The following is an 11245-nucleotide window of genomic DNA, read 5'->3' as shown; positions in this document are numbered from 1 at the left end:
TTCAACATTTTCACTGACTGAGAATATGGCCAATATCTGAAAAAAAAAAAAAAAAAAAAAAATTGGTGGAATTAGTGCAGAACAATAATTGTATTTCTGATGAACAAGGCAAGGATTGGATGCTGATGCTGCAGGCTACTCAAGGATGTTTAATTGTATTCATGAACTATTTGTGAGACAGTGAGCTGCCAAAACCTCAGACATTTCCAACATGGTAATTCTGGAGTATATAGGAAAAAAACAGATGTCACAATGTGTTTCATCTAGTTTAAAATTTAACATGTAATTAACTTAATAGCTTGACAATAGCTGATGTAGCAACAAATATAATGCAATTAAATTCATACCTCATTATGACATCAAATTCTTCTACATATGCATTACAAAAAAGATCAGATTTTGAGAAACTGGTATATTTAATGGTGACTAACTGTCCTTAAAATGCAATTGCATGTAATACTTGCTTTGTATTTCATCACTTGTGAAAATGATTTCATTTTTGTAACACTGTACTTCCTGTAGTCCTTTCATTACGCCACAAGTGAAAGCTATTCCTCGGTGTGTGGTTTCAAATGCTGTATCTGGGTACTTGGACCTTTACAGTCATTATGTAGTATAACGCTTGCATTTTCTTTATCTTTTTGTACTGCTTGGCTGTCTGTCCAAACTGCTGCAGGCAATTATCATGGATCTTTATCATCTTCTCTGAATACTTTCTACAGTAGACCTCAGGTGGTCTGTTCTATGCACACAGCACCGTGTTGAGAGAGAGTCCTGTTCATGTATTATTGTGGACTGCCCAAAGGTTTCTCAAGGTATTATTAGGGTTTCCCAATTGTTAGTGCTGCAGGATGAAAAGGGTAAGAGTAACACTGAAACAAAATAATTAAAAAAAAAAAAGTGGAGTCCTAAAGAAATACCAACACCGAGCCCAGACACTTGTTACAGAACAGCACTGCCTGACCTGCAGTTTCTGTGGCAGTTTCCTACATGCAGTTTGTGTTCAAAGAAAATAAAAATACATTTTGAGGTTATAGTGATCAAGTTGCATAAAACAGAAAATAAATTTACTTTGAATTATGTAATTGAATTTTCAAGTGACTCAGATCTTCCAAGCTCACCATGCTAGTGTGTTCCTCTTAAAGATATTGAAACCTCTTTGAGACAAGTCTGAAAGGAAAAAGTTGAACTGTAGCCTAATGAAAGTCCCACTAAAATATAATGTCACATTCCATTTATTGCTGTAGATGCTGACAACAGAGTGGCCCTCTGATCCTGTGGGTATCTACAGCTTGGTTTTTCACTGCACAGGGATATTATTAGGAAAGAGGGATCAGTAAAAAGGAATCTGAAACCCGATCTAGTGCTGAGGAATGCCTTTTGAATGTGTCATTTGAGCCGAGTTATTACTTCTAGGAGGTGTGAACGTTTTTGTTCAAAACCTGAAATGGACCCTGAAAAGTAGTAAAAAAGTTAGGCAAGCCTTCGTAGAATTAAGAGAAGTAGTTTCAAATAGATAATTATAACTTTGAATCTGTGCATCAAGATTTCAAATAGAACTCATCATGTGTCTGTTGGATATTCTCTGTTTCAGCTTACATTAAGGTCTATCAATTTTCTAGATTTTAAAAACATATATGAATTTATGTATTTATTTAGATCCTGCACACTTAGATGATCTTTTTAGTTCTCAAACTACATGTATTCCCTCATGAATGGTACTATATCACCATTTCTAAAATGCTGAATGGGCAGATTGTTTTTATCAAGCATTTTATATGAACAGTTTATGAACTGTGAACAACAGGACTGTCTAATGATTATTTATCGTGACTTTCAAAGTTAACTCATACATAATCCCTGCTCAGGGAAAATCAGGGGATTTTTATTGCACCTACAAGGAAATTTTAGGGAATATTATAAACTGACTGATTTTAAGGAAGTAAGAGGAATGGCTGACAATAAAATGTTTACAAGCTGTGGCTATGTAATATTGAACTGCTGTGCAATTTCTCCTTCAGCAGGTTCCTCAAAGGAAAAAACACTATATAATGAAATGGATACATTTTTAGAAATTTACTGGAGACCCTTTCAGCAGGGATCACAATGAAAAAGGGAAACGGTGATACTTGCTGAGGCTGACAGCTAAAGGCACAAGTCCGTCAGTCACTCAGTTGTGGTTTAGCATTCTTTTCAACACAGATCATTCAGCCTTCATTTTTCAAACAAGTGCTGTCACCTAAAATGCACACCCACATAGTTGTTCTCACTGAGTGCAGGTTATCACACAGAGGACACAAACGGTTTCCCATAGAAAACTTCCATCTTTGATAGCACTTCAGAAAGGAAAAGCCACTGATTGCAGTTCACATGCTCTATCCCTATGGCTTTTTGGAGGAAAAGTTCATTAGCTGCTTCACATGCCAAGGGACCAGCTGTCCTTCAGCACATGGAGCAACTCTGATTGACCAGGAGGACAAGTGGGAAATAAGCTCACAGCAGTGCCAGCACAGCATATGGTTATGTACCAGCTGTTTCTGAAATGCTTGCCAAACGGAGATCAGAACTGGGTTGGTTGTTAGGAAAATAAAACCCAACAAAAAACAACAAACAAACAAAAAAGTTCCACTGTCGGGATTCCTGAGATCTGACCACAAAACCAGAACTGTCAATTTGAAATGTCATACAGCAACTAAGTGAATATTCAGAATAATGTCATTGGCCTCCATGCTCTGACTTGCTCCATTACGAGAACACCAATATTCTGACCATTTGTTCCTTCTATAGAGATTTCAGAGGAAAATGTTTAGAAAGGGTGAAACAAGGTAAGTGGATTCATATTGATGATATACATTACTAATACATTGAGGATATGTGCAGAAGACTGTATGGAGATTGATTTAAACTGGTGCCAATTGTTACCACAGACAAATCTCAGGTGCCCCATATTTTAGTATATTTTATTCTACCTTGAAAAGGGGAACTCACATTCTGAGCTCCTGAACAAAAGGAGATTTGATTGCGATTGGTGCGAATTGTGCTACAGTGGTAGTGAAATGCTTCTGATAAACTAGGGGAATGACTCAGCAGAAAAAGTCAGCAGGATTTTTCCCCCAAAGCTTTTCAGTTTCAATTTTTCATAACAAGAAAATAACTTGAACAGTAATTAAATGGTTCAGAGAACAATTCTGTCCTTTTATTACAGGGTTTAAAGCACTACTTTTTCTTTAGATCTCTCCCAAAATACTCCTGCAAGGTTTGGAGAAAGTAACTGATTAACTGCACGTTCATACGACATCAATTACTGCCTCAGCAGCATTTAAGAGAACGCTGGTAGCTCACATAGCTACAGAATCCTGCATACTTAACTTTTGACTAGTCTAAATCAGATTTATGACTAAATTAGGTGCTAAGGATGTTCAAAATAGGCAAACCCTAGCTGAAACAAAATTAATAACGCTGCTCTGTATCAGGAAATTGAGTATACAGGCTGGGAGGCAGTGTTTGCATTCATGTTTCTTATGAGATGTACTTTTTATATACAGACTTAACTTGTTGAAAGGCCTAAATGGGACTACATCCGGTACTGAGGGATCATCTTTTCAAAGACGATCATAGTTCCAGTGACTGAAGATGTTGTGCACAAAAGAAGCAGTGTGAGCCAACATGGATGACATACTGCGTTTTGGAACTCCAGGAGCCACACGTTGAGCAGAGAACAAAAAGAAGAAAACCTCAGGATTACACAGACAGAAGACTTACTTTGACATCTTACATAATATTGACTTTCCTTAGGCCCGTATGTGTTCATGTATTTCAGAAATGTGGGATGGTAATGTACACCTGAAAAGGGCATCATTATTTTCCCAATTAAGAAGCTTAATGAGTACTTTGGTGTGTCTTGTCATATTTTCAGCCTTAGTGGCCCGTTTTCACCCATCTACTATGCTAAAAATGTTGCCCTTTCATTACTCCACGGTTGTGTAAACAGTTGTGATTAAACTGGCATTTAATCAATTGGAACAAAATCTCCGTGGCTCCCGAGGAGCTCACCTACTAAACCCGACTGTCAATGGCACCAATCTTCTAACAAGACGACTTCCCTCCCAGACGGGCTTTCATTGCGCAGTAAAATAAACTTTCATTTGCTAACCTTGCCCTCGGAGTCGTTCAGGATTTCAAAAGGATCTCACATGACAAACACCGCTACGCTCCATCATTATCCCCCACGCCCTCCCTCGCATTCCTGCCCCGGCCCTGCCCGGGTGTTCCCCTCCCCGGCGGCACAGCCCTCCCGAGGGGCGCGGGTGGTTCCGGCCGGCGGCTCTCCCGCCTGGGCGGCTGCCCCGAGAGCCGGCGCCGCTCCCGCCGCCCGCCCGGTGACTTCCGAGCGCCTCGCCCGCCACTTCCCTGCTCAGGCGTCAGGCGGACAGCGCGGCGCTCTCCCGGCGGGCGAGAGGCTGTACAACCAGGGCAAAGGGACATTTCCCCTCCTCCCCCCGCCCTTCCTGCGCCGCGGCCGCGACATGGAGGCGGCTCGCCGAAGCCCGGGCCCTACTGACAACGACGGAGATAGAGACAGGGACGGGCACAGGACGGAGCGGTGCGGGCGTCCCCCGCATCCCGCCCGCCAGCGCAGTGCTCGCAAGCCCCTCGCCGCCCGGCCGGCGCAGCCCCACGGATCTGGGAGCCGGGCCGCCCTCTGGGCGGAGGGATACGGGGCGGAGCCGGCGGCGCGATGCGCCGGGGCGCTGAGTCCCGTTGCCGGGTGACGGAGAGGCCGGCCCGGCCCCCTCCCTCCCTCCCTCCCCGTGGCGCTGGAACTGCCGCCGCCGCCGGTTTACGTAACGCCTCCCGGGGCAGGTCCCGGCTCCGTCCCGCCCGCCTCACTCGGGGACGGCAGCAGCGGGACGGAGTCCGCCGCCTCCTCCGGCTGCCAGAGGCCCCAGGGCCCCGCTCTGCGCCGCCACGGCAGGTAAATGCCCGCCGCGGGCCCGGGGAACAGAGGGAGGGGCAGGGCTGAAGGGAGGGAGGGAGAGTGGCAGCCACCCTGCCGGTAGAACGGGAGGACGGAGCCGGGAGGCGGCGGGCGCCCTTCCCCTCCCCCGCTTCCTTTCTGCCGCTGCGATGGGACAGGCGGGCTGGACCCCCGGGAGCGCTGGGCCAGCGGCTCGGGGCCCGACCGGGAAGGCCCGCGCATCCTTGCCCTCTCCGCTAACAGCCCGGGAAGAGGAGGAGTTGCGGGGCCGGGCCTCGTCGCTCCGGGAGGACGGTTTCCCGGGACGGCGCGTCCCGCTGCTGGGCTGCGCCTGGCTCAACGCGGCGGGAGCGTGCCGGGGGGCGCGGGAGGAAGGGGCCGGGGAGGGGGTGACAGGAGCGGCGGGGGCCGGGCGGGGGGCGGCTGCCGGCGGGCAGGGCTCGGGGGCGGGGCCGGGGGCCCGGCCTGGGTGCCCCGGTCAGAGCGCTGCCCGGGAGGGGAGCTGAGCCCTCCCTGCCTGCCGCCGACTCCGCGCTCTTCCATCCCGGCGGGACCCGGCGCCGGGTGAGCGGCTTGCGCCGCGGCCGGGAGGGAGGCGCCGGCCTGGAGCGGGAGCCGCGGCTCGGTGCCCTCGGGCCGGGTCACGCCCGGGAGCAGAGGAGGAGAAGGAGGGAGGGGAAGACGGCACCCCGCACCCAGCCGCTGCGGGTGCCGGCCGCGCCGGTGTCACCCGGTGCCAGCAGACGGGAAAGCGGAGGATGCGGCGGTTCGGGTCGCAGTAGGGAGATCCCGATCCGGGCAGCGCCTCGCCTGCTCCGCCTGACCCTTAGTTTGAGGTGACGGGGCTGTGCCGCTGCCGGGCCCCGCCGGTGCTCACGCCGTGACCTTTCATCTTGTGCGAACGTTCAGAGCGCAGCAGCGGCCGCGCACCGGGGAGGGGGAGCTGGGGACGGGCTGGGGCTGATGGAAACCGCCCCGGCTGAGCTGAGGCGTTATAGCGCTGCCCCGGGGGCCGATCTGGCGGGACTCGCTCCCCTCCGCTTTTTTTTTTTTTCTTTTTTTTCCCTTTCCAGCAGCATTGTCCTTTAGGGCCTATTGAAGGCTAAAGGCGGATAGGAAGGCTAGGGCTGCTGCTGTTTGAGGAGGCGGAGCTGGGCTGATGGGAGACTGACGGGAGCCGCATCCTATGGGCGCTGGGAGCCGGGCGCCGCTGGGGCGGGACCGCCGGCCACGGCCTCTCGCGGGCGATGGGCGGGGTGGGGGACAAGGTTTGGCGAAGGTTACAGCTGAATGCAGAAGTGACACAAACTGACACTTCGCTCCAGCAAACTCGTTTCCATCTTCTCCTCGTGTCGTCTCGATTAAAAGTATACATGTATTGAGTCGTGTTATGAAACTTTGAGAAAAGCGAAAGTGCGGTGCTTTTTTCTATCTTGTCTTTGTTTTAATTACTCATTGCAGTACCTGATACTGATCTGAAGGGTGAAAATAGTATGATTTGCTTGTCCTTCCTTTCAAATAAAACACATTCCTGTATTCTGATGTTATCTGTGTATAAGTGATTTGGGTTGTAATTTAGAAGCTTGGGATCAGAGGCCGCTGTGGTACGTGTAGTTAATTTTCCTCATTCAAACCGTTTTAAATGTTTATGGTTTCTGTTGTACACTGTATATTTCTTCCGTGTTCTTGGGAGGAAGTTGGAATTGCCGATCGACTTTGGTTTCTTAGCTGTCAAAAGTGAACTCGTGATGATTCAGTAGATAATTGTGTAAAACAAAGTACTTCACTGCAGTGCTTAAACCCTAAGTATTGCAGGCTCCTCACAACCCATGGGAGTCTGTAATTGACATTTTTCTTTATTATTTAAGACAAAAATATGCCTTATAAAGGTAAATGATGTGGAACTTGATTGTTACTTAACATGTAACTGTACAGATTTTATTTTTTACTGTCCTCCATCTACTGTTTCTTGTTAGTATGGATTGCTAAAATGGTAGTGTACAATCATTCTCTTCCAGTCAATAAAGCATATCATATAGGTATCAAAATCTTGTCTTTTGATCATTGAGATACAAGAGGGGATGTAGGTGATTTGAGTAAAATGAGTAATCTGGTATATGTTCATCATGTTATTCATTTTCAAAGACTTGACAATTATAGGGGAAATCCTGACACAGTTCATTGAAAAGATGGCAGTTTATATCCCCACCATGTTGTGCTTGACAGATATTAACACATGTACAGTGACAGAACTTCATTGGTCTGTTTGGGGCACCATTGGGATAAAGATCCTTTGAGTCCGCAGATTCTGCAAATTTGGATTGGGTATATGACCCTTCAGCTTTTCTGCTCATGAGCAATGGAATTGGAAGGAAAGTAAGGGTCAAACAGATCTATATGTGACCCAAGAAGAAAAAATGGAGGCCTTGAACTTCTTTTACATTAATATGCCTATTTCATCATCATATTTCAGCATTCCCCACTGCTTCTGTTGTTGTTGCTATTCGTTATTCTTCCAAGTCAGAGAAATTCCATAGGGGTAAAATGATGTCAGTATTTTCCTTTGCTCATTTGTTGTGCATTCTAGCAGGAATAGGGACAGAGGAAAATCTAGATACTGCTCAAACTTCATTATTTGTCCATCTGGAGTTTCTAGGTGAATAGGAGGAATGAAGCAACCAAGAGGTTGCACAGGTGCATATTCTTGAGGAATTTTATTGGGTTTTAGGCATAGTGTTGTAGAGTCAGAATAGACATTTTATATACTTAGCTAGAATCCTAGCAAAATCATGCCTCAGTTTGCTGCTTCTTTAAACAATAGCTAATAACTAAAAGTAGCAATTTAGTACTATAATAGGATAGGCAACGATGTCTGGTAAAGCAGAATGTGGTGAAGGTGGTAAAACTCAGATTTTCTGTAGAGTTGGAGAGGCAGCAGGCAATATTCCAGTTACCTGCATTGCTAATGGAACTTGGAATACAAATTATCTTCTAGAAACTATTTAATATGTTCTGTTTGTTGGGATATTCTGGCTTTGGGATATTCTTCTGTCTTGTGGAACAGAGATTGGAATCCTTCATTTTTGTCCAAGAAAAGTGACAGACTGGTTGGATAATTTGCAAATGTAATTGTAGAAATGAGTTGTTTTGTTGTCCATCCCCATAGTTCCGCCCCAAGAATTTTTTCTGACTAAAGTCAATTACGTGATACAAACTAAAAATGTTCAAATGAGTATTGGCATGCTTAGTTACATTTCAATACACAGACAAAAGGAAAATTGTCTATTTGGAAGGAAAATGACAGTTTTTTTATTAATTTGGAAATAATTTACCAGACTTTTCTAGTCAGAAGTACCATGTAACTGCAGGACTGCCAGTGTTTTAGTAGAAGAAGTTCTAGATGAGCTTGTTATAGTATTTTTACTAAAAAGCATCTTGCTCTACTTTCCTGAAAGTTGGTTGGGTTCATTTTTAATGGATGTTAAGAGGTTGAATGTATATTTTATTGGTCTACAGAGGTGGTTGGGGGTTGGGAGAAGGATTGAGTAGCTTAAACATTCAGTGCAAAGATTATTCTTTCACAGACATCTTACTAGCAGCTATTTCTGTAGCTTTATTGGAAGCTACTGAATATTTTAAATTTTTAATCATCTACTTCCTTTATAATTTCATGTGCAGGATGTTTTGATCTACCTGCATAATACTATACATTGTTTGTTTCTGCATCTAAATTCTGTTCATAACTTTGATATTAAAGAGGACATACGGAACTTGTCTTTCCAAGAGATTTATTTCTGAGGCAATAGTGTGGAAATTTAAATAATTAAGTATTTAAATTCGTTTTTCACTCTTGTGATATTACGTATAATAGTTTAATTATATTAGTGTGGAAATTTAAATTATGAACTATTTAAATTCATTTTTTTCAGTTCTGATATTACATGTAATAGTTTAATTATATCCTGCTAAGTCTGTGCTCAGACTTGCTATAGTGATTTTCATTTTTAATATAATTTGGGGAATGTTTAAATTTCTGGGTTTTACTGTATTGAGCAAGGAATTTCAAATATGCAGTCCATGCTAATGTCACTTGTGTCTGTAACTTTCTGGGCCTTATTCTAGAAAGGATTGCATGTGAAAATTTACACTCTATGGAAAAAAGTTTTTTAATAAGTAAATTATAACAGGGATGAAATCTGAATAATTCTGTGTGTTTTTTACAGCTTTTAAAAATCTTTGCCTAGTTACTACTAAATTTACCAAAGGAACAAAGTCTTCTGGGTAGAGTGCTGGGCTAGGATTGAGAAAAGAGACCTGCAGTTTTCTATCAGCTCTGCCACTAAGTGAATTCAAGTGAAATTTCATTTTAATGTGCTTGTGTTTAAGGTGCTGTATGGAAAGGAGTAGCTGTTATCCGTTTTGTAGGTTGTTAAATTGTGTGAGTTTGTTTTTATATTTTGGTTAGATGGACTAGCTTGGTTGTGGAAGAATTCTGAAGGGAGACGCGGTTGCATTGCAGATGAGATTTTGCATATATAGTCTGAGGAAGAAAGTACAGAGAGAGAGAGAGAGATAAGGCAGTAAGAGACTAGGGTAGCTGAAGGCCAGAAATAATAAAGCAACCTGTCATAAGATGGTACAGTTTTAACATCAGAGCAGCAGAGTAGAGTTGCAAGATCCATATCCTCTGCAGGGTTATTCCAGGTAGTGTTAGCTTAATCAGGATTTAGATTGAGATAATAATCATCAACAGTAAAGTGGGAAAACATGCTAAAACATACACAGATTGATTCAAGAAATTATTTTGATAATTTAGCATCTGTCATATGTACTTTTTAAGAAAATAAAGTGTTTTATTAACCTAAAGGAAAAGGTCTGCTTGAAGAATCACTAGTGAAGAAATCAGTAATGCATATTGCTGCCACTGGATGAGTAATTAATTCTCACTGGATCCTTGTGCCACTGTAATGTGTTATTTTGAACTTGAAACAAATTTGAAGACTGTGGCTGAGAGGAAGTGCAACTTTAAAACATAACATTGTATTTAAGACACTGGAATATCCTGAAAGAAATAGAGCTAGCTTCCAGTTATTTGTTGGGCTGATGTCTTCACTTTTAAAACTACAGGAAAAACTTCTACTGTTTCATGATATTTGATTCTGCTCTCTGAAGATTTTGAGCTAATTACTTTTACTAATTAGCTAAAGACTGCTGTTCAGTGAATTTCTCTTCTGGTTCTGTCTTCTGGGGTAGAAGTTCACTCTGCTGCATATTCAGCTCTTGCCTTTGACAGTGAAACTGCATTACCTTTAGTAATTTTTGTTTTATTGATGTTTTTATAGCTGTTTTGATGGAAGTAGTGTTGAGTTGCGTGAGGTGACACAAAAGTTTTAAAATGTCTCTGTAAGTTCAGATATTAGTTTGTCATACGTAAATGATTTTCTCACCAGCCTCTCTGAAACGAGTATCTTATTGACTTCAGAGAAACCTCAGAGTTCCAGTTTTCAGTAACTTTGTTCTTGAATTGTGAAAGAAATGCCTTGGTTAACAGTACAGTAACTTCCTTGAAGAGAATTAATGTAATGCTGACCTGCTGTTTTTGTAAGAGGTTCTCTGGTTGCATTTTACTAAAATGACCTTTTCAGCTGTCATTTGAAGTATCAAGCAGCAAATGTATTATTTTAAGAGCAATATTAAACTGTCCTACCTGTTCAGTTAGTAAATTTTTTTTTAATAAGTAGCGTTTTTTAGGCAATATACTTAATCATAAAAGTGGAGATATGGTAACAAATATCGCCACTGTTTTTATGGAAAAAGACAGCCTGGCAGCCTTACAACATAAGCTAAACAGTCAATGCCTATGCAAATTCATTAAAATGTTAAAATAGGAATTATTTCATGTGACTTGCTATTCTCCTCAAAATTGAAGAGTATCCTACTTCAGATCTCAATTTCATAAATAGATAGAAATTAATTTACTAATATTTTGGAATAAAAATTAAAGGTGGTAGAGGGGCAGGAGAAAAGTATTGGAAACAATTTTCTTTGTAGGCCTGCCATATTTTATGTGTGGTAAAGTCAGTAACTTCTCTGCTGGCTAAGTAGTAGGTATTGCAAATGCAGCTTGTCAGAACCCTTTGCATTTACTGAGCCTCCTGTGGCTGACACATCTTGTAAGTTTTTACACAGTTATTAATGAAAATATTGTCTATATGTGGCTTTCAACTTAATTTATGGTAACCTTTTTTTAATTAAAATAACTGTTGA

At 43.0% G+C, this 11245-nt stretch overlaps 1 protein-coding gene across 1 annotated transcript in view; it reads left to right on the top strand.

The window, feature by feature from the left end:
* The first annotated feature begins 4723 nt into the window (after positions 1 to 4723).
* KIAA0232 (KIAA0232 ortholog) overlaps positions 4724 to 11245 on the top strand; it is a 65716-nt gene continuing 59194 nt past the window's right edge. Inside the window, exon 1 of the mRNA XM_048305146.1 lies at positions 4724 to 4975. Coding sequence (XP_048161103.1) covers positions 4739 to 4975 — 237 coding nt within the window. The 5' untranslated portion in view covers positions 4724 to 4738. The remainder of the gene's footprint in view (positions 4976 to 11245) is intronic.

The sequence above is a fragment of the Corvus hawaiiensis genome, chromosome 5 (assembly GCF_020740725.1).
Source record: "Corvus hawaiiensis isolate bCorHaw1 chromosome 5, bCorHaw1.pri.cur, whole genome shotgun sequence".
NCBI classification, from domain to species: domain Eukaryota; kingdom Metazoa; phylum Chordata; class Aves; order Passeriformes; family Corvidae; genus Corvus; species Corvus hawaiiensis.
This window is presented reverse-complemented; position numbering and strand designations above follow the sequence as displayed.